Source organism: Branchiostoma lanceolatum, chromosome 16, assembly GCF_035083965.1.
Source record: "Branchiostoma lanceolatum isolate klBraLanc5 chromosome 16, klBraLanc5.hap2, whole genome shotgun sequence".
NCBI lineage: Eukaryota > Metazoa > Chordata > Leptocardii > Amphioxiformes > Branchiostomatidae > Branchiostoma > Branchiostoma lanceolatum.
Genome location: NC_089737.1, coordinates 4,479,895 through 4,503,505, shown reverse-complemented (window position 1 = coordinate 4,503,505; position 23,611 = coordinate 4,479,895). Strand labels below are relative to the sequence as shown.

At 39.8% G+C, this 23,611-nt stretch overlaps 2 protein-coding genes across 2 annotated transcripts; both read left to right on the top strand.

The window, feature by feature from the left end:
* The first annotated feature begins 1,891 nt into the window (after positions 1-1,891).
* LOC136421910 (CKLF-like MARVEL transmembrane domain-containing protein 8) lies at positions 1,892-5,999 on the top strand. The gene is made up of 4 exons (XM_066409484.1): positions 1,892-2,123; positions 3,549-3,722; positions 4,453-4,578; positions 5,587-5,999. Exons 1-4 carry the CDS (start codon positions 1,980-1,982, stop codon positions 5,713-5,715), a joined length of 573 nt encoding a protein of 190 aa, XP_066265581.1. The 5' UTR covers positions 1,892-1,979; the 3' UTR covers positions 5,716-5,999.
* A 2,153-nt stretch (positions 6,000-8,152) lies between these two features.
* On the top strand, positions 8,153-18,286 carry LOC136422162 (uncharacterized). The gene is made up of 8 exons (XM_066409809.1): positions 8,153-8,486; positions 10,122-10,319; positions 10,957-11,076; positions 11,509-11,615; positions 14,271-14,511; positions 15,633-15,809; positions 16,422-16,550; positions 17,776-18,286. Exons 1-8 carry the CDS (start codon positions 8,334-8,336, stop codon positions 17,923-17,925), a joined length of 1,275 nt encoding a protein of 424 aa, XP_066265906.1. The 5' UTR covers positions 8,153-8,333; the 3' UTR covers positions 17,926-18,286.
* Positions 18,287-23,611: the final 5,325 nt, after the last annotated feature.

The window sequence follows — 23,611 nt, the reverse complement described above, 5'->3', positions numbered from 1 at the left end:
GGCGTAGAAAGTGTATTTTTACATGTTGTACCGGGCCTAGTGGCCCGATTGAGGTGCCATTTTTGTATGAGGTTTGTGGTTCTAACAATAAATACTTTGTTTATACAAATGTTGAGAATTATTTTTTTCCTCATATCTCTATCTATATCTCTCCTTAAGGCCACACCATTTTAATTTCTTGGTTAACGGAATTTTGAAGAAAAAAATGCTAGATTTGAAAATCAACATGAAAACAGAATCAGGAAAGTTTGTACTTTGGTGCACACAGTTTCAGGGAGTGAACAGGGTCAGGTGCAAGTACTAGTTTTCACCCCAGCCTTCTGTTTTCACGATGTTTTTTATGCTAAAATTTGAAGAAGAGAAAAACGTTAAGCATGAAATTAAATTAGTATGGCCTAAAGGGTATCCTGTGAACAGAAAATATTATATGGTTTGAGACATCCTATATGATTTCATAGTTGTATTCCTGACCCCTGTAGAGAATAAGGAAAAGTATATGTGGCCGTTTAGATTCTTCAAAACTATTAAACCATTTTCAGCAGAGCAACTGTTTGATATCTAAAATACGTATTCCAATTAAAAATTTCAAGAAATCATCTATTTCGATTACACGTATTGTGCAACAATAGGTAAACATCAAAGTCCACATCGTTCAAAATGCCATGGCACTGTAGCAGTACAGTAGGGACATCTAGCGGATGGTAGATGCATCGCAAGGCAACAGAAGTGACAGGTTCCGGTTGTTACACACAACGTTATATACATCAGTAAATGGATTTGACGTGAATTGTTCTACACCCAATCCCTAAAAAAATTTGCTGCTGCTTAACGTTAAAAGCAACCAAAGCAATATTAGGGCCGAAAACGGACATTACAAAAATGCTGAAATCTTTATGGTAGTGATATTTACTAACAATGTTCAGCACATTTTCGTGATAACTTCATACTTTTAGGATTTTAAAACCGCCAAAAATCGTGCCGTACAATGATCCCCATAGTTTCGCGAGCCTACAAAAACTCTGGCCACGATTGTTTGAACTAATCATGTATAGACATGACTAAATAAATTGACTTTCAAAATCCGATTTTTTTTGGACCCTAGTATTGCTTGGGTTTCCTTTGAAATATATTTACCAAATTTTTTGAAATGTTGTTTACAATTTTTGACATTTTCCCACAAGCGTTGAATGAAATACCACCGCCCACGCCGACTTCGTGGGAACTTTTCTCTAAAGAACAATAACGGCGTCCTTGATTGAATATACATTTAAGGAAAATGAATTTCCTGAAGCTATGATATCAGATCAAGGTGTAACGCAAGAGTTATATACATTGAAAGACAAGTAACTGAACGAAGAGAAACCAAGCACCAAGAGCTCTCGAGACCACGTCTAGCGATATAATAGACGTTAAGCAAGGACAACAATAACAACACTATCAAATCCACTTGTTTCCTATGACTTAAGTCGCTTTACCAATACACGCATCTGTGATAAACTGAAAAAATGTTACAAAAATGTCAAGCAAAACCAAAGAAAAATAACAAAATTATGTGGTCATTTGTACGGCACTTAGAGCTGATAAAGATATTTCAAGGCCCCCTGAGAATAATTAGATGCAAAACGTAGAGTTACGCCCAAATATGTGTGCTATCTAGGAGAACAATCCATTTTGAAATCAGGGGAGCAAACATATTATTTGTATACCAAAAGCCGCCGTACATTCACGTTAATTATGATACAATATCGTTCGGATCAATTAGTGTCTTAAACAATCTCCAGAAGTTAAGAACAGGTAATTTTTGCTCTTCAAGAGTGGTTATAAAAAACACAACGAAGTTTTTATAACCTAAATAACAGTGGTTCGTTCTGTATACGCTAAGCTCCCTCGGGTATACTTTCCGCGTTGTCTCGCCAAGCACCGTCTGTTGAAAAGTTTGTCTTCCTGTCAGAGGTTTTGCCTGAAAAGCCAACAGAACCATGGGTGACGTAACCGCCGAAGCCGTGGAGGCCCCACAAGCCTACACCGCAACAACTACCACAGCTAACATGCCGATCTCAGCCCCTATGGTCGATGTAGAATACATCAAGACTATACCTGGAATCTTAAAAATTGTAGAGCTGGTATGTACACATTCGTCTCAGCTTAATTAAGATTTTACGTAAAAACTTGTAGACTATATCATTTCAGATAGACAAAACGACATCGGTTATTGTAGCTAGTCTCAGCATTTGAAGTTGTGTTTTTTTATTGTTGTTTAATTTAAACAGTTTATTCAACGTTCAAACGTGTCTTGTATACAAAATATTCAGTGGAGCCGTAGGCGTGAAACTGGAAAAACAACTTTAAAGACTGGCATGTTTTCGGGGTCATAGGTTAGAATGTTCGTACTGGCTAATACCAAAGGACATATTCAACTAAGTCGGAATCTTGCCACAGTGACGCTGAAAAGCAATCTAAGGCTCAGATTTTAATGATTAAGGGATAGGACATTGACATTATGGTGGACAGAAAACTGCTTGGGAGGGAGTGGCGGGTAAAAATCAACACTTCGTTCTAGTCGGTGACGTTATGTATATAGAATCATTTGTCTGGTACACAAAAAACTTACGGAGAAAGTTGATAAGCTTGGAGGCAAGCAACAGAGACTACGTACAAAACTAGATCAATATGCAAGAAATCACATACACGAAGAACGCTGAGTTTATACGTGTTTTTCTGTCTCGCGGGGTTTGAAACTTACATGTATCTCTTCAGCCCATATGCTTCAAAATAACACACCTGTCACAAAAAGGTGAGTTATTCTGAAGTTTTCTAGCTTTAATCCGTGAATAGCTACGGGAAGTAACATGGATACATGATATATAGAATGACAAGTGCCTAATAACTCTTCAACTAGTTGATCGTTTCTACAATGTGATTTATTTACATAGACCACGCCTCCGACAAACGATTAGTGCATTTATGCTCATGGACGCTAGACGGCGCTTTCCCGTTACTGTCAATCTCTAAAATCCTCGTGAATGCATAAGGCAGGGATTTGTCTTAGGCCTTAAAAATAGATTTTATGTGCGTGTGTGTACTCAAACGTAACGTATGAATACGTATGAATGGGTGCTGCGAGATCATAGAGGCAGACATTTTTTTAGTCAAAAATATGACGAAAATTTGTACACGATGTAGTATACAAATATTACAACGATAACAGAAAATGCAATTTCTGTAGGATCTTTCTGTCAATGAGAATTGAACCTGGTGGGGGTCATGTTTTCTAAAATCATATAATTTCCCATCCATCTACGTAGTACACTGTATATTTTGAACACCTCGACCTGGAAACATATTACGAGTGGAATCCTCTTCATGGCGACCACCTGTCCATCGCGACCGTTTTTGCTCGGTCCCCGGGTGGTCGCCTTGGGCAGGTTTGACTGTACAACCCTTTTTTTTCAGGATAGCTAAACAAGGCACTTTAAATGGTATTCCATTGCGGATACCAGTGTTTTGAAACAGTGTAATAGTAATAACCAATGTAATTTTATTCCCAGTTTCTAGGTTTTATCGCCTGGGTATGCATCGCGTCTTCGGGATACTGCTGTGGGGAAAACTTCGTCATGTTTGTGGAAGTTACGGCCTGGCTGGCGACCATTCTGCTACTGGTGGTACATCTACTGACCCTTCACAACAAGGCGCCGTTGTCCGCGCTACCCTGGCCCTTCATTGTAAGTCAATGTCACCTTGTACCTCTGTAAAGCCCCCGCCACAAATAAGAAATTCAGCTCGGCCGACGTGTTGGCGAGCTTCAAATTTGCATTTTCGGTCGAAGTACGGCCGACGTCCTGTCGATTACGTGGGCTTCGGGCGATTTAAAAAAAAATGAAAGTTGATCCAAATCTTTGCCTTTCAACAGGTTAGTCGATACTGACTTTGTCCATGTCCAAGAGATGGTATCATCTCATGGGGGAAGTTTTTAGTGTTCGACGGACGTCGCCCAAGATTTTAATTGGAAAATACAGTCGACGTTTGCCAAAAACGTAGGGCGACCTGCTACGAATGTGACCGCGCCGTGAAGAATGAATGTTTTCCGTGAAGTTTTCTACGGTCTATATAGCTTTGTAAGTGAACAGCAAGAAATTAAAAAACTATGGATAACTTGATATAGCTTCTAACTGGCTCCAGTAGCTAAATTATGTGGATATTAGATTCGTTGTTAGCTATAGGTGTTGACCTACCAAAGAAACAATCAGACTCTTGGCCCCCTGTTGGCTTTTTTAAGCTGCAGAGGAACGTCCTAGGTGTGTTTTTTTGGGTTTTTTTTCAAATCATATCATCAAAACATGCGATACCCCTCACAACAGTGATATTCTAATATATTATACGTGTCGTCCATTTCTAAAGGCGTCGACAATATGTACTTGGCAGTAAATACCATATGTGTTTTCTTCCTGACAGGAGTTCTGCTATCACGCCGGGGTGACCCTGATGTACTTCATCGCCGCCTGCGTGGTGGCCGCCACTACCGGCAACAGGGCCACCGTCTGGGCAGCTTGGTACAACAGCACATACAGCGCAGCTTCGGTAAAATCATTCGTATTTCTGTCTGTTTTCTGTTTGTTTGTTCGTTTGTTCGTTTGTTCGTTTGTTCGTTTCTTTGTTCGTCTGTCTATCTGAATGTATGTATGTATGCCTGTCTGTCTGTGTGCCTACATGTTTGTCTGTCTGTCTGTCTGTCTGTCTGTCTGTCTGTCTGTCTGTCTGTCTGTCTGTCTGTCTGTCTGTCTGTCTGTCTGCCCGCCACTACCGGCCACCGTCTGGGCAGCATGGTACAACAGCACATACAGCGCCGCTTCGGTAAAATGATTCACATTTCTGTCTCTTTTCTGTTTGTCTATCTGTCTGTCTGTCTGTCTGTCTGTCTGTCTGTCTGTCTGTCTGTCTGTCTGTCTGCCACTACCGTCTGGGACGTTTGGAACAACAGTTTGGAACAACAGTACAAACAGCGCAGCTTCGGTAATTTCTTTGTCTATCTGACTGCCTGTCTATCTGTCTGTCTGCCTGTCTGTCTGTCTGTCTGTCTGTCTCTCTGTCTGACTGTCTGTCTGTCTGTCTGTCTGTTTGTCTGTCTGTCTGTCCGTCCGTCTGTCTGTCTGTTTGCAATTTTCCGTTTCTCTTTTTGTCTGTTTTGATGTTTGTCTATCTGTGTGTCTGTCCGTTCATCTGTTTATCTGTCTTTATGTCTGTCTTTGTATCTGACCACATGTCTGCCTTTATGTTTAACTGTTTTTTTTTTGTGTTTTTTTATCGCATTACCACCCAAGGAAAGTTTGACTCTCGCTACTGTATGTCTGTTGACCCCTCCCTTATCATAAAAGATTTTGAGGAAAAAAAAATTATCTCTCGTCCCCTGGATACTTGCTATTGCATAATGTAATTCACATGACGACCATAGAATTACATCTACACTGTATTTAGAGGGAGGACAGCCAAAGTTTTCATAGATTTCATGAAATTTAAAGTGCGTATATCTTACTTGATGAAAATTTAATGAAAATACACCTTATCTTCACCTCTGCTCTCTTTTTGCAGGCGTTTGCTTTCTTCACGACCATCGCGTACGGCATCGACGCCTACCTGTCCTTCGCATGCTGGCGGGAAGAACCTCCGATCAACCGTCACATGACCCCTGACCCGCCCGCGCAACCCGCCGCCGTGTAGTCTCCCAAAATATCTCCAAGCAGATGTGCGGAAATATCACATCGCCAAGCAGATGTGCGGTGTTAGCTAGTTTTTGTACGTCCGGTTGTTGGTCGTCCCCAAATATCACATCTCCAAGCAGATGTGTGGTGTTAGCTAGTTTTTGTACGTCCGGTTGTTGGTCGTCCCCAAATATCACATTTCCAAGCAGATGTGTGGTGTTAGCTAGTTTTTGTACGTCCGGTTGTTGGTCGTCCCCAAATATCACATTTCCAAGCAGATGTGCGGCGTTAGCTAGTTTTGTACGTCCGTTAGTTGGTTGTCACAAAATATCACCTTTCCAAGCAGATGTGCGGTGTTAGCTAGTTTTTGTACGCCCGGTTGTTGGTCGTCCCCAAATATCACATTTCCAAGCATGCAGATGTGTGGTGTTAGCTAGTTTTTGTACGTCCGGTTGTTAGTGTACGGCTTTAGCATTGGTTGAACCAATCTCCAATCAGATGTGCGGGGTTTAGGTACTGGTAGTTTTTGTAAGACATAGCATTAATGAGATTATTCTCCAAACAGTTGATAATGTGAATACCAATTTTCAGAGTAATAGATTTAAATACAGCTACTAGTTGGCCACAATATACGTTTCTTGGCTCAAATGTCCCAAACACTTCAAGACAATGATATTCTAAAGCCGGTCTTCTTGGTCTGAACAAAAACAAGAAGGAGAACTACTATACTTCCTGTTCCTGTTCAGGATCTAGGAAAGCATATTGTTAATTGTTTAGTTTTGATCTGTAGGGAAGTACGGAAAAGCCATAAATCTAAATAAAAAAGTTGCTGATGTTGAAAAAAGTAAATCTTTTGTGAACACACATTTCACTAGGCAACGTATCTCCTAAAACTCAGTTCTACCATTGTACTACAAGTGTGTACTCTTGGACAGGTTCGTTAGTGATAGCAATTAATTAATGTCATTACAGCAAAACATCGTGTTTTTTTTTTGTGCATGCATTGTTTAGTATTATCTAGTTTATTTTGTGTAACTTTGACCATGTGGTGTGTTTTGATTTGTTTTCGCTTGTAGACAATGAATGTATTTTCGTGTTTTGACTGATATTGACTTTGACACCATGGCACGAACGGTTGTCATATGTCATACTTTCGTAGTTAATTTGATGTAATTCAATGTGCTTAACTCGAAAAGTAACGTCAGATAGAATATTGTTTTTCAAATATGACTAATTGGTGCCAGGTCTACATTGCATAAGTATCAAAAATGTAAGATTTGCGTTTGTATGAGTTTTTATATTTGAATTAAGGTGGGGCTATGATATTATAGAATTCTGACACAATTGAATGAGAGAATGTATTTATTTGTCGACACTTTTTACTTGCCTCTCTCTAAATCTCTAAGAGAACAATTGTACTCCACTAGTAGGCTCAATACTTAGTAAAAAGCTGGCGTAGCCTGATACTAGTTGGTATATTATTTCTAGAATGATACTCATTTCTTGCATTTCCTGTTCTTTACAATTAAAATGTTTGATTGTGTATTGGTCGTTCTTGTATTCTTTTGGCTATAGACTTCTTCATGGGGGGGGGGGGTATAACTCAAGAACACGTAGACCATTTTTCTCGGACATCAGTGTATGAGGCATTGTATTATTGGCTCTTAAATACCGCTACAACCCTGTTTCCTTAACCTTGACCAGAACAGCATTAGTCTAACCACATGTACACTACTCTCCATGTACGTAGACGTATAACTTGTTACCTGTTGTACGCTTTGCTTTGGACCTGTGATATCTGTTTTGTTCATCTTTCAAATGCGGATTTGTTGTGCTTTGTTTCCTTTTTCCATGGACACGTAAGTTGGTCCCTAACCTTTTGTGTGTAAGAAAGATACCCTGCCACGATAAGGCGTGACATCATATCCACGTGGTCTTATACCTAAGTACATGTATGTTCAAGACCTAGGTGTGGCATGAAACGTCCTGTCGGACTCTTATCTTAGATCTGTTCGCTTTCAACTTAGAATAAACCTTAGCACCACAATAACCATGTTTACAGTATGTACACGATGAAATAAACCTGTTTACAGTATGTACACTATGCTATAACGAGATACAGGACTACTAGTAGGGCTACGTATACTGTAACAAGAAAATGTTGTTGTCCACACCAGCATTCGTTGAGAATAACTCTATTACCCTTTGACCTCTTGTTGAACGCTTCCCTTGTTTCAGTCACATGCATGTTTGTATTGGACTGTACCATACTATTCTAGGGCAGTGGAAACAAATTGATTGCGATTTATACCCTGAAATTATTATCATATATAATGTTAAATAAGTGGGGTATTTTTAGTAAATTTTTTATGTAGTAAACATAAAGTTTACTAAAATTCCGACTTTGAATGATGACTATAAGATTGATAATATAATTTTTACACCTTTTAGGGAAGTGAGTGGACCAGTCCGTAAACAATACCAGTTCACGAAGCCGTGGGCGGGTTTGCGTTGTTTGCACGCACGGTTTGAGTTAAACTTTAACAAGTGTGTACTCAACACACAAAGCCTTGTAACGGCTAGAATTTAGTACTCACAGCGTTTAGAGTAAATCTAACAAGAACAGAAAAGACAAAAATGGAGGACCCAGCTTTCCCTGATTCGGTGGATACCATGTCTTCAACGCCTGGGAGTGCACCACCTAAAACTACTACAGGTGGTGGTTCTATGATCAGCTTTAACATCGACTACATCAAGAGTATACCTGGTATCTTGAAAGTCTGTGAGCTGGTGAGTTTCATACCTTGTTTGTCGTCCATTTTGAAAATGTGTCACTAAATTAGTGGAGGGTAGAACCTTGATAAACATATCAACCCCCAAGGGAATTAAAAATGGTCGGCTTCCCGACCAGGTAACATGACCTGTGCCATACATGAAAGAGGCGTGGTTTGGATTCTTACGATTTTAGTTATTAGGGACAAAAATTCCCGCTTATACGATACAAATGAGTGAAGATATTGTTAAAATTGGGGTAAACAGGTATATCTGTTGATCATACTTCGTATACTTACCTTTCACCAAGCACCCGACCGACGTATGTAGTCGTGAAATACGTCATCACAATGGCGACCCGGACGCTACAGAATTAGGAAGTTTCAGTTGGACAAGGGGGAGGGGGGCGTGGGGTCACTCTTGTTGGCCTGCTCGCCGATTTTTAAGTTCAGTAAACTACAAATGATATTGATATAGAAAAGACCAACTCAAAAGACCAAGCTTTTTAAAAGTTTACAATATTTCAAGCTGTGCATTCACCTCATAATGTTGTTATGTGCATTGTAGACGTATCCAGGTAACAGGATAGAATTGTACGTTATTGGCTTAGCTCACTACGCTCTAGTTCCAGTATGTATGCAGTGTTTGTTTCAGAAGCTAATTTGAAACGAATATAGTGGATTTAACTTGTTGTTTTGGTTATAGAGGAGGGTAGAATGTTGGTACCATTTTTTCAGGTCGCTAGCTAGTTCGAGGTCAAAATATTCATGTATTTATTCCATTCTGCGACTGTCCTAACAACACTTCTTCTTTCGTCAGAATTTCGGGTTATTTTTTAAAAAGAAATCTGTCATTGTGCATTTTATCTTCATTTTGACTCTCTTCCTGGATAGCCATATATCATGTAATATTTGTAACCGTTTTAAGGTCATTGACCCCCAATTACCCTGACGCACAAGTCAAGCATGGCGTGTTTTTGATAACAGTCAGTTAAACTTGTGAGATAATTGAGTTAAGAAAGTTGAGTCCTTCTTGTGAATCAAAAAGTGTTGTCCTACAAAATATGCGATTTAAAATCACTTTTTTTATATTGTTTTGACAGTATACACAAATATGAAATAGATTATCTGGTCATATTTCATGACCTTACTGAGCAAATGTAGATGTAGAAATCTAATAAGCAAGGTAAGAACAGTGTCAGAGACTATTTAGATAAAATCAATTAGGCTTAGAGTATGTTTAATGATAGTGAGGGTTTTTTTTTTCAAGTTCTTGCCCGAGGGCTAATTTCAACATAAAACAATACATCACTCAGGCGTAAATGAGTACCTAGCTTCGGTTAGGGGCGTCCCTCGGATAGGACGTTAAATGGAGGTCCCGTGTTTGGGGAGAGCCACACCTCGCGCACGTTAAAGAACCCATTACACCTTTCGAAAAAGAGTAGGGGCATGCCCCGGTGTGAGTGGTTCAAAACCTACAGTCCTATGGCCGCACATGGGTTCGCCCTTGGTAATAGCCTACGGCTAGATGGGCAACCCTGGCATGTACATGCTGAACCATGCAATAAATAAATAAAAAAACAGAAAGTGGAATAAGTGTACTATTCAATCATTGTATTCCAAGTAATTAGTGATTTTTTTTTTCTTTCCTCAGTTCTTTGGTCTGATCACGTGGGCGTGCGTGGCGTCCTACCCGTACCAGTACTACCTGAACGGCATTGGGGCGGGACAGCACTGGGTGATGTTCGTTGCCGTGACAACCTGGCTCATCACCCTTATCCTCTTCATCTTGTTCGTGCTCTCCGTTCACACCAACGTGCCGGTCCTCTCAGGCCTGCCATGGCCGTTCATAGTACGTTTGTTTCGATAGCAAGTCATAAAGTTCTTCTGTGCTGGTAGAATATATCATTATGAAGAATTAAAATGTTCTCCAACTCAAAAAGAAATTTACTCACTGGATTTTTCAGTCTCGTTCAGCATTCTGACCCAATCGCTATGGACACTTGAGCTGTATTGACATGTGACGTCAGCAAAAGGTCAAAGGTTGTTGGAAGTCGATATCGGCCCCCGTCCCAGTCGAGAGAAGACCAATGCCCTGGTTTAGATTGCCTCTTTTTTCTCAACACCTTCAAAATATGAACACCCGCCAACAAAACTAAGTCGATTACCGTTTGCGCCAGTGGAACAGAAGAATTACAGGTTTGCGTAGTTGGCATGTGTGGTGGCCGCCATCTTGATTTTGTGACGTCGCAGGGTAGCCATACATACCATTTCTTTGGGAGGGGTGTTTAGTCGCTAGCGTTGTTTCTATTTTTAACAAATCGGCACACAACTATCACACATTCAACTCAAAAAGAAAAATTCAATACTAATTCATATTTATAAAAAGACCCCGTAATCGCTAAACTAACATAGCAAACCTGAAGTATATGTAGCACAAATATTTAACTCTAGTTCTAAAAGGTTTCTGTGTCCCTTTATCATTGCAGGAGATGGCATATAACGGTGGTGCGTCTGTACTGTACTTCCTGGCGGCATGTGTTCAGGCGGGCACCACCGCCACACGATGGGTGTACTTACCCGGCTACACCACATACGCAGCTGCCGCTGTAAGTATGACAAAAACCGCACAAGAAAATCATTGCTGGATCAATATGCAAACAAATGCAAGAGGTTTCCTTCAGTGTGATGAAAACAGGTTTTGTTTTCAGTCTACGCGTTTATTTGTTTGTCTTGATGTGTGTCTGCAATTATTTGAATATTGTAGAGTGACAGGATATGAAGCATAAGATGGAGTAAACGGAGATTGGCAGCATATGAAAGTTGGCCTGGCCAAGGTACACATTTGCATATGCAGGAAAATGCATAGACATAATTCATGAGAAATACACGATTATCAGTAAAACAAGAAATTCACAAAAACTAAATATTTCAAGGAGGTATGAAGTCTTAGATTTCTTGTTCGTTCTGTGATTATTAATATCATATTACCCAATGAATTTTTTGTTGATGTTCTTTGGAACTTCTTGTCCCCTCTTCAGGCCTTTGCTTTCTTCACCACAATCGCCTACGTCGCCGACGCCTTCTTCGCGGTCCAGGCTTGGCGTAGTCAGGGCGGCGGGGCGGCGGCAGGAGCCGGCACGCAGCCGTAGACAAGCAGCGTCTGTCGAACTCATTCTCCTACGTAAAGCGTCGCCCGCGGCCTGTACAAAATAACTTTAGGAAGGTTTACTAAACTCGGCTGAGCTTTCCCCTTTTGTTATCAAGTGCTAAACTTTCTTCGAACACTAAAGTGTTCATGGATCAAATTTGCGACGGCCACTGTCGCCTTTTTCAGGATCAATAATGACAAATCACTGCCGAACGTAAACTCGCGAGAGTTACAGACGCGTGACTTTAATGACACGTGTCTTTACGAATACGTGATGTCAGAAAGTGGTCAATCGTGCCAGGAAGTCTATAACGCCCACTGTCTTGTCTCTGTTCCACTTTTGTGGTTGTGGCCTCTATCTAGCTATCAGCCAATCAAAGAATCGCCTAGATGTATCCTTCAGGTAAATCTGATCCTCTGATTGGCTGACAGCTGGTTAGAGGCCAAGCCAACAAAAGTGGAAACCTCAGCCCGGTTTTTGGCATATTGTATAGGCCGCGGTCGAGGCTCTGTGTGCTAAGAGAATGATCTAACTGAACTTCCAAGCAGATGTTAGGCGGACATTTGTAGCGCTGTCAGTGTACTACGTTTTGCTGACACTCAACCCTCGCTGCCAGAAAACGTTATGAACTTTTCCCTGACATCTGCTTGGCGATTAGTACAATCATAAGTCAATTTCGTGACTGATAAGTTTTTGTTTTGTTTTACTACATACATTAAGGTAGTTATATTTTCATTTACAGGAAAATGTTAGTAAAGTCATTTTTGTTTGGTTTACTACGCAGATGACTAGCAATATGTTTCTTTACAATAACATATTTGGTTTTTAGTTGTTTTGTAACGCACTGACATACAATACTAGATAAGTATTGGCTCGATGTTTTCGTGCGTCCTATATCATAGGAAATAAGTTTAAAAGACGTTGTTGTATTTTCCGCTCTTCGGAAAAGAAATTACAAGTGTGCAAGGGTGTTTTTTTCTCTAAACCAATAGCGTCTTTGTTTATCAAAAGGAACTTATCAAAATTCATTTATGATAAATTCGTCAATTTCTTAACTGTTTGGACAGTGCAATGGTTTCGACGTAATGAAATTTCACCCATTAGATCTATTGTCACGTTGTTCGAAATTTGCGTCTGGTTCGATGAAAGCGAAGTAAATCTATTTGAAGTTATGATGTCTCTAAATGTATATTTTGCTTGAAGTGTCGTCTTTGCCTTGTAATTACATTACAAAACATTGACACTTGCTCTATAATTTCGCAATGCGTGTACTATATAATCAACTGCTACTTATATAGCTTGCAATTATATAATGAGGTTTATAACTAAATATCACTGAATCTTTAAACCAATGTCATCGGGCATGTTAGTTTCTAATATTTCTAAAGCAGCATATAGCAATTATAGGAATACCTTTAACAAGGAAATTCCGAAAAAATGTTGTTCAAAGAAAGTTTGATTTTGGTCATGAATATCATAAAGCATATACATATGTGTGTCAGTTCTGAAAATAACGCATTTGTAACGACTTTATCACCATGTATGTTACCTTTTTGTATCTGTTAGTGGATGTTAAGCTATTATTATGCATGATATTTTTCATTCTGAACATGTGAGTTGACTTTTGGACTTGACGTTTCTTGTTTAAGTAGATACGTAATAAAATGGAATGTTTCTTTCCGGATTCTTTGGTTGGTCGATGTTTTATTTAAATGTCTTATCTATTCATAGAAACGACAGAGGTACTCAAGAGATTTCATAATCAATTCTAATTCAGCAACGTTCTGTCAATCATTTTAGGCGTTTTGGCGAATACATACAGTATACGAGAGCACCAAATAAGCCTTTTATCTCCATGAAAAAAGATTTTTTCATGGGGATATTGTTTTGACTGTGTTTGGGCAAAGGGATATACAACCAAACCTGTATACTTGTTGCTATTATGTGGGTGACTTAAGTGATAATGCAAATCAGAATCTAATTTGCATCATTAAGGGGGGATTTTATAAACCCACTCCGTTCAATGGTACGACAGTTTAAAATGCAACATATGTTGTAACTGAGAAATAAAGGAACACTGATAGATAAAAGTTATCCAAATGAAGACCTAACTTGCATAATTAATGAGAAAATACTGTAATTCCATATTGGTAGATGAATGGAATGTCATACTTGTGGCATTTGCGAGTCATGTGACAGTGAACATTGTTGAATATGAATTATGCAAATGTGGGCCTAATTTGCATAATGTATATTTCATGGAGATTTGAGGTCTCCGAACTCTTGTGAGATATTGTATACTGTCTAGTGGTTCTTGAAATCTTGATCCAACAAATTAATTAAAAGATGTAACTCATTATATTAGTCTTCAGTTAGTCACGATACGCATATAACCACTGACGTGCCTAAATACTAAAAAAGTGTAACGTCAGAAGTAGGTCAAAGCCTAGAAGTCGGTACCGGCCACCGTCCCGTTTCATACATGTTGCTATAAATTAACATAATCAATCAACTATTTCACGTTTCAAGCGCCATTGGGAAAGCAATTACTTGAATTGCATCCGGCTTGCTAAACGTACTAAGTGCTATGGGGATGATGACAGCACTGCGTAGTCATAATGTTTAACTATTTGTTCTGTAGTTAATGTTTAACCCAGTGTCGACCCTTGCACAGTGGCTCACGTATTTGTACGCCAAACGTCCAAACTCAACGCCCTCGGACGGCTAAAACACAGGGTAGAACACAACATGGATGACCCGGCCTTTCCAAGTACAGTAGACACTCAAACAGGAGGACAGTCGACAACACTGACGACAACAGCGGGGTCCACGGTTAGCCTTAACATCGACTACCTTAAGAGCATACCGGGGATATTGAAAGTAGTGGAACTGGTAAGTATGTATGTTTGTACACATTTAACTCTTGACTAGGCGTCCATCTTTGATTCATGAAAACATGCCGTTTCTTGAGTTTTCGTTGGTCTATGCTAGACTCTAAAGAAAGTTACTGTAGCATTTCTCCGTTTCCACATGTCCCAGTGTCTTGTAGGATGTATATTAGAATACTGTATGTATTCCTTTGCTCATCACCATGACCTGTACTTAGCTTGTTTAGGCATAAATGTACAATAAAGGTCTTTCATTCATTCATTATATTAGATGACAGGTGGGCGTGTGGCTTTAGTCAGGTGTAGCTAGGGTCAAAGTCAATACTCACGAATGAATACGGTGCCCTACTTTTAATAGGGGCTATGTACAAGCAATGGGTACCGAGCTGCATTGAATTCTACACGTGTAATTGATTTGTAAAAAAACAACACATAACAGACAGTCATAGTCATACCAATGACAATTTTTCCTAGAAATATAAGAACTTATCCTAATATAGATAGAATGAATGTAGCATCTCTCTTTGAACCTGTAGATTACAACTATTTAAATCCACTGCATTGGTATACGTCATGACGTTCTATGTTTATTTTATTATCTCCATGAAAAAATACTTTTTCATGGGGATATTGATTTGAGTGTGTTTGCGTGTGTGTTTGCGTGCGTGTATGTGTGTGCCTCCCGATGCTTAAATTCAGCATAACTGAAGAACGTGTAGATGGATTGTAATGATCTTTGGTATGTGGGTAGGTGTTGGAAGGAGGAGGTCAAGGTCGATTTTGGGCCCTCTCCTCCTGGTATGTGTCACTGGAACTGCAATGGCGTATTTGTCAAAATCTTTTAAGGAGAATAATTGAAGATAACAGATTTTCATGTTATTTACTATGCAGGTAGCTTAGACAGATGTACACAATGAATTGTAAATTATGCAAATTGGGACTACATTTGCATAAGTAATGAGGAAAATCCATACTTCCATCCTAGGTATGTTGTGGTAGCTCACACCTGTTAGTCATGTGACAGTGAACATAGTTGAATATGAATTATGCAAATGTGGGGTCTAATTTGCTTGATATATATTTCATGGAGATTTGAGGTCTCCGAACTCTTATTTTTTCTGTTAGCTGTTCGGCTTGATCGTCTGGGCATGCGTGGCCTCGTATGTCTACGCCGGAGGACAGCACTGGGTGATGTTCGTGGCCGTGACGTCATGGTTGTTTACTCTACTCTACTCCATCTTCTGTCTGCTATCCCTCCGCGACTCCATGCCGATCATATCCACTTTCAACTGGAATCTCATAGTAAGTGAGAACTTTGTTTCTTCTTCTTACTTTGTTGTACACGTGTGTGTCACTCAACAAGATGCATAGAAAGTTAAAAATACAAAAAGACGAACGCCAATTAGGTAACTCTTTTTAAAGAAATACCTAATTGGCGTGCGTCTTTTTCAGGGCTGTGGTTGGTCAATCTGAACGGCCCAACTATCTAACGAACGAAGTGCCAAACGAGGCGACTGTCTAACGGGCAAACTATCTAACTTGCCAAGTATATACCTAGCAAAGTGTCCAATAGGCCAACTGACCATGTAACAACCAAGGAGGTTGTAACAACCTAAAGTATATACATGTATAATGCATAGCTGTCTGGTTTCTCAAACTAAATTCTAACTGCATGTAGATCTGATGGCTGATTGAAAAGGGTGAGAACGCATTTCAAAAAGTCTTAACGAAAGTCTTATTTTTGGCGTATCTTACTACCTGGATGTTTAACTTTCATCAACGTCTTAACGAACTGTTCATCAAGATTAAACATTACTTACTTACTTACTATACTTACTTACTCAAGCAACTGGATAAGATTTTGAAAACGGTCAGACGTTTCAAGCAGCATCCACAACTTTTCGTCATCCCCAGGAGACGGTGTACTCTGCTATTGTGACGGTCTTGTACTTCATAGCGGCCTGTGTCCAGGCTGGCACGACTGGGGTAGGCGGGAATAGTTTCATGGCCACAGGACACTACTCTACCTATGCAGCGGCGGCGGTAAGTGTCACCCTCCTAGAAGCAGGACCCCTATCGATCGATTCGTTGGCTCGCTCGCGTAGGCGGCCTGCTCTTTAGCCCCGGTAGCCACGGTTCTGGCGACGTCGCCACCAAAACAGCTTCAGCCAATCAGAGGGTTTGCTAAACCTCATCTAAAGCAAAAGCTGGGAAACTATCAACCAATCAGGTAACGTCTCACATCGTTACTTTAGGTTCAGAACAAATTAACCGCCAAATGGTGCCAAATAAGGGTAGCTCATTAATTATTCATGAGAAACTGTCAGTAACGTCACCAGAACCGTGTCTACCGGGGCCAACGAATTGAGCGATAGGGGTCCTGCTTTTAGGAGGGTGGTAAGTGTGAAAAGTGATCAAAACAGAGAATCAAACATCGTCCAGAAAAGCTGGTTTGTATATGTGAATAGAGAACATGAATATAGAGTCAGAAAAGCAATCTTTCAGGAAAACGCACAGAACGAGGAAACGCAGAAAAGTTTGCCTTAGAATTGATATACGGTTCAATGCTTAACATATAACGTTGTATATTTTAATGCACGTAGAAATGTTGGTTAGGACAACTGCTATTTATTTTGACTGGTGATAAGTTGAAAAGACATGTACATCACAAAGAGAATCTATTCATAGTTTTCTTCGCCAAGAAGGTTATGATTTCAGTTCAGTAGCGTCTGTGTGTCTGTGTGTCAGTCAACACAATAACTCGAGCATGCCGGAATAGATTGTCTTCATATTTGGTATGTGGGTAGGTCTTGATGAGACCTCGAAGCAATTAGAATTTGGGACCCGTAGCAACGTTTTAAGGTACTGCAGCTGAACTTCCGGTTTTGATATCTGTGTACTGGACAAGCTATGGTCACAGTTTTTATTTGGCAGATAGCTATTGTTTTTGTTGTTGTTTTACGTCGATTTTGGACAGGCAAGGACAACGTGGCACTGCACCCAAGTTTTCATAACTTATTTCAACAGTGCCACTTACAATATACCCATTTCTACACCTGGGTGGAGTGAGGAAAGTCGTGTAAAGTGCCTTTCCCAAGGGCACAACATCGCTGGCGTCAGGGGGATTCGAACCCGGGACTTCTGAGTTCTAGGCCGAACACCCTGCCGGCATGCCGTTACGCCACGAGACCCCACGTTTTTTTTGTGTGTTTTTTTACTTACAATTTCTTGAGGATCTTTTTTATTGTTTCTTTTTCCAATTCTTCAGGCTTTCGCCTTTCTGGTGACCATTGCGTACGGGGTGGACACGTTCTTCGCCTTCCAGTCGTGGCGAGGCGCTGGGGGACAGCTGCCCTCCTTCTCATCATCCACCGCGCAGCCTGCAGCAGCCACCAAAGCGGAGGAGGCACAGGGGTAGACCGCGGGAGCACGTCACCGGAACGCAATGCGTATACGGCAATTAGCCTGCTATTTAAACCTATTATAACTGCCGACTTTCTTTTGTTCTCTTTGGCCAACGTTGCATCGGAGTAACAGCCGTTGCATAAGATATGTCTTTGGACACAACTTAATGAACCTATATACGAGATAATAAGTTCTTGCTTACGTTCCGGCGACGTGCTGACGCCTTGTGCCCCCCCTCCCCATTTGGATAACATTTAACTACGTATAAATTGTACGACGTGAGAGGAAAACAAAATAAGGTTCCTTTTGTAAAAATGGCATTCAAATACAAATAGTACAGTTCGGCGAGAAAAATGACAGGCTTTGACTGATGTTACGTTTGTTAAAAATGATTAAACCTTTTAAATGAATGAATGAATGAATGAATGATTTATTGCACAACAATTGCATCAGTGACAATGTATGGCAAATTACAAACAACATAGGTAACACATAACAATCTGGTTCTATATATGTATAACAATATACTACTTACTATAATACTATATCTAGTGTGATCTATGGCCATTGCAACATGGAACTAATACAGACTAAGGGTTGTTTTTCTAGGCTAGTTGTAATCTAAGGAAATTTCTAATTACTATAACGCTACATCAAATGCAATCTACTTTAATTACAACGTGGAGCTATATCTAAATTACAGACATTGTGTTGCGTGTTTCTAGTCTAATTTGCGACTTTACATTTGTCAATTCTCATTCAGGAATGGTACAGTTTCGTTTTTGCATAGCGTGGTAGATATATTGGCCTAGGTGGATAGATATGGAATCTGGACATGACATAAATACATTAAATGTATCGCTATCTGTGTAAGGTAGGGTAATATTTGACTTACATGTAATTGATTGCATAAGCACTTGTCTTTCAGCATTATATGTAGGACATGTTATAAGAAAGTGGTACTCGTCTTCAATACTATCTTGGCATGAAGGACAACGTCTCTGGTCTGCCGATATATTGCGATGGCGACCTTTTTCAATTTCCAGGCAATGTGCACTTATTCTCAATTTGGTTATGTTGGTTACAAAATTTTTGTTTTGGATAGACAATAGGTAGTTTTCTATACTAAATCGAGTTTTGATTTTAGAGTACACTTTAAGTTTATTATTACTGTTTATTTTTTGTCTCCAATCAGATAGGAATGTGTCCTTCATGCGTTCCTTGAATAAGTTTCCGAAATATTTGGCATCAACATTAGGATTGAGCCAGATATTTCGGAAACCATGTCTAGATAACATATCTTGGACATGAACAGCCCAATCTTGATCTTCTTCAACGGCTACATCATAAGCTTTTTTCACGATTCTGTCATTAGGCAAGTTGTTAAGTCTGAGCCAATATTTGATAAGGTGGGTTTGGGTGTCAATGTATAAAGGGAACGCACCTAGTTCTCCTCTTACGGCGGCGTTAGTTGAACTTCTGGGAACACGGAGTAAAATTTTGTAGTAGTTTAGGAGAACTTGTTCTAATTCAGGAACTTCATACGATATTTTTGGCTGTTCTACCAATATGTTTTGATTTCTTAATATGTGCGAATTTTTAATTATGTCAAGCTTATCATTGTATTTTTTCAGACGGACGAGTATCGGGCGGGTAGAGCGAGGGTCACTTTTCTTTCCAATACGATTTGTTTTGAGAATACTGACCTGCGATCCTAGTATTGGAGATAGGATGTTAGATATCATATTTCGAATATTTTCATTTGGTGATTCTTTTATTCCTTTAACAATAAGATCCCTACATTGGATATTTGAGCCTAGAATTTCGCTACAGTATAATAAAATTGGCTTAACTAGACTATCAAAAAGATCTAATGCAAGGGAAATTGATGGATTGTAATTTGTTGATAGTACTGATTTTAGTTTAAAGGAGGCTCGGAGGGCTTTGGTTCTAATTTGTTTATTAGCTCGATTGAATGATCCCGAGGGGGTTATGTCTATTCCTAAATATGTGTACGAGGGTGTAATATCTATTGTATGACCCTGTGCTTGGAAGGGAGAGGGGCGGGTTTTACTCGTTCGTCCATTTTTGGAAAAAATCATAACTTTAGTTTTATCTTTATTAATCGTTAATTTCCAAGTAGAGCAGAAGTTATCTAATCTTTTCAAGCATTCTTTCAGACCACTTTCTGATTTTGATAGGAGCACTAGGTCATCTGCCCAGAAAAGACTATTAATGGGAGTGTCTTTTAGGATGACGGGGTCGCATTGTGGTGAATTTAGTAGGTTTGGAAGGTCATTAACGTAGAGATTAAACAGAAGCGGACTTAAATTACACCCCTGGCGAACTCCACAGGTTGACTTGAAGTATGCTGATAAGCCGTTTGAAGTTTTAACGCAATATTCTGTGTTGGAGTACATGGTTTTAATGATTTTATAGAAGTTCCCTCCTATTCCTGACGATAGAAGCTTGTAAAATAACCCATTTCTCCATACAGAATCGAATGCTTTCTTAAAATCAATAAAGCAGGCGTACAATTTCCCTCTCGGCGTGGAAATCTCTTTGTTTACTAGGGTTTTAAGCACAAAAATGTTGTCGCTTGTGCGAAAATTTGTTCGAAAACCTGACTGAAGTGACGACAGTATATTGTTATCTTCAAGAAAGCGTTGAAGTCTTTTGTTAAGCACAAACGTGAATAATTTTCCGACGCAACTAGAAATAGCGATCCCTCTATAATTTGATGGATTTGTTGGGCTTCCACTTTTAAAAATCGGAACTAGGATGCTCTTACTCCACTGGTGCGGGAAGTTTGCTGATTGAAGGATCGTGTTGAAAAGTTTTTTTAAAGGCTGCAGAAGTTGTTTATCGCCATATTTTAGCATTTCGTTGATAATGGAATCGGTGCCACAAGCTTTATTGCCTTTAAGGTTGCGAAGACCCTTTAAAATTTCTTCTTCTGAGATGTCAAGATCTAGTGGGTTTTCTGCTGAATTTTCGAGGGTGTTAAGAATGTCGTCATTGTATTTCTCATAATTTCTGTCAGTTGTTATGTTATTGGTTAATGTCTTAAATTTGCCAGGCCATTCTTTGACTGCATGTTCGATAAAGTCTTTATTGGGCTCATTATTATCTACAAGATCATTTAGTGTTTTGAAGTGAGTCCTCCATTCTTCAGAATTGATGGTGTTATCGTCCTTCTGTTTGTCATTGTCTTCCTGCCTTAGCGAATTGATTTCACTCCAGAACTTTTTCGGGTTTTCCTTGCTAAGTTTTCTGAGATTGTACCATTGTCGCTCTTTGAAAAGTTTTTTTTCTGTTTTGATTTTTTTCTTGTACAACTTTAAATTAGAAAAATATGAGTGACGGATATCAAGTTTCCACGGACATTTAGAAATTTGGGCGGCTAATTGTTTTATTTTGTATTTAAGAGAAGCACACGAGGAGTTAAACCATGGTTTACTTTTCTTCTTCTTTTTCTTGCTATTGTTTTGAACAATTTTGCGGAGAGACGCATCGGCTACACGTGAGATTATATCGGAAAATTCATTTACCGCCGTGTCTACGTTATAGAAAGACTTGGCTGTAAAGTTTTGTAGGCTCTGTAATATCGAAGGATCTTGTAATGCTTCTGTAAATTTGGCTTTGGAGTCGTCATCCCAAATATACTTTGTTGGTAAAGGATGCGTTGGCGCTTTAGCTTGTTTAACATAAGGTGAATAGTTGGTCGATATTGAACAGGCTATTAGGCAGTGATCGGAAAAAATAGAGATATCATTAACTTTAAAATATTGAACTTTTGTGAGAAATTCTGAACTAGTGATGCAATAGTCAATTAAACTTGACCCATTGTATTTATGGCAAGTGGTCTTTCCAGATAGGTCACCTGGCACTCGACCGTTTACAATGGTCAGATCGGCTGCTGAGCAGAGTTCTATAAGTTGGTTGCCATATCTATTTACCCCGTGGTCACAACTTGCCCTACATCGTATATCTTTGTTTATATCTATGAGGTTGTGGTTAAGACAGTCGTCTTGAATGATAGATTCCTGCAGAGAGGCTGTTCTCGCGTTTAAGTCACCTAATAACATTATATTTCCTTGGTTGGAGTATTTACTGATATCGTCATTTAAAGTGTCAAAGAGCATATTGTTGTTTGTTTCGAAGGATGTTGAGTATTCGGGAGAGAAGTAAACACCTCCTACAAAAAGGTCTCGCTCTAGGCCAAAGAACGATTTGTCTAATTTGCACCACAGAAAGTCTGGGTGTCTTGTGGGGAGTTTAGTAATGCCTTTGGTGTATTTCTGTCGAAACATGAAAACTATACCACCTGAATTCCTTTTTGACCTTTTCTTTAAATCTCTGTCGCTTCTAAAATAACTAAATGATTCTACTCTAAAGTTATCCCCAGGCTTAAGCCAGGTTTCCTGTAAGCACACAAAATCAAATTCTTCTAGATAAGAAACAAAATCGTCATCTTGACTTTTACGTCTAAGACCACCTTGGACGTTCCATGAACAAAACTTTAGGGCTACTTTTTGAATTGACATTCTGGAAACAATAACTAATTGGGCGGCACAAAAGGTATAGCAACAATACGAGCATAGTTACATGTGTATGTAGAGTGAATCAATACTACAGTATTACTTTTAGTAGAATAAAATCTATAATATAAGTGCATTAACATAATAAACTTCATGCAAAAATCAGCACTAATTGAATATCAATTGTTATCAGAGATTGATGGTAACTATAATGTAAAGAAAATAAAAGTTTTTCACCTGAGTAGTCTCTTGGTTTGTGAATGTTTACATATTGATCGGACAGTTCAAGCTCAGTTTTTCAGGAAGTCCGTCAGCATGTTAACAAGTTTCTCTGCCGCGTGGCGTTTGTCCTGAGTCTCCATCCAAAACGGCGCTGCCTGTCTGTTCCAGTTGTTCCACTGGGGCGGCGGTCGGGGAGCTGATTTCCACGGGAACGCTGGGTTGGGCAGGTCTCCTAGGAAGGGCCTTGGTGGAGAACGCTGGACGGTTCCAGGGTTCCAGTGTTGTCTGCTAGATGTGGCTTCTTCTTCATGACGCAGTGTTCGTTTTACGTCAGCAACCATCAGGCGAACCCCTGTGTCGGGTCTGATATGTATGCCATCAGGTTTGTATAGCGTTCTGTCCTCTGACAGAAGCCTGTGTCGGATGTATGTAAGCGTACTGTCTGACCGGCACGTCTTCTCAATGGAGGCGTTATACGACGCTATGTTCCTATTGAGCCTTGACTCCATGTTTGTCCCTCTTGGAAGGACCTGAGACATCACAATCTTAGCATTTGGATAGGACTTTTTAGCCGAGTCGATTAGTTTACTCGTCTGCTCCACACATATGTCTACACTTGCAGGTCGGGCTTTTGAATTGTCCAAGTCGTTTGATCCAGTGTGGATGATTACCAGCTCAGTACTGATATCCGGGGAAGTGCTGATGTTTTCTATGGCTCTCGGAATTGTTGTAGATTTGGCAATTCTTGTACTTTTGTTCCTGTAGAATTTGTTTGGATCAACATCGTTCCATATGGAGTCCGCAAAAACTCTGACTTGTGTCGTCGGACATCTTGCGTTCAGGTTCGGGGTTGGCGCTGCTGTGCTCCTCCCGGTCTGGGTGGCGGGGTTTGCCGCCGGGTGGGTGTCGGGGTTTGCCGCCGGGTGGGTGGCGGGG

What these genes read in the sequence shown, in the direction of transcription:
- LOC136421910 (XM_066409484.1), top strand. Translation starts at nt 1,980, where the DNA reads ATGGGTGACGTAACCGCCGAAGCCGTGGAGGCCCCACAAGCCTACACC. An exon ending in TCTTAAAAATTGTAGAGCTG is followed by an intron (nt 2,124 to 3,548) that starts GTATGTACACAT and finishes TTTTATTCCCAG; the next exon opens with TTTCTAGGTTTTATCGCCTG. An exon ending in GCACATACAGCGCAGCTTCG is followed by an intron (nt 4,579 to 5,586) that starts GTAAAATCATTC and finishes CTCTTTTTGCAG; the next exon opens with GCGTTTGCTTTCTTCACGAC.
- LOC136422162 (XM_066409809.1), top strand. Translation starts at nt 8,334, where the DNA reads ATGGAGGACCCAGCTTTCCCTGATTCGGTGGATACCATGTCTTCAACG. An exon ending in GCAGGAGCCGGCACGCAGCC is followed by an intron (nt 11,616 to 14,270) that starts GTAGACAAGCAG and finishes AGTTAATGTTTA; the next exon opens with ACCCAGTGTCGACCCTTGCA. An exon ending in TATTGAAAGTAGTGGAACTG is followed by an intron (nt 14,512 to 15,632) that starts GTAAGTATGTAT and finishes TTTTTCTGTTAG; the next exon opens with CTGTTCGGCTTGATCGTCTG.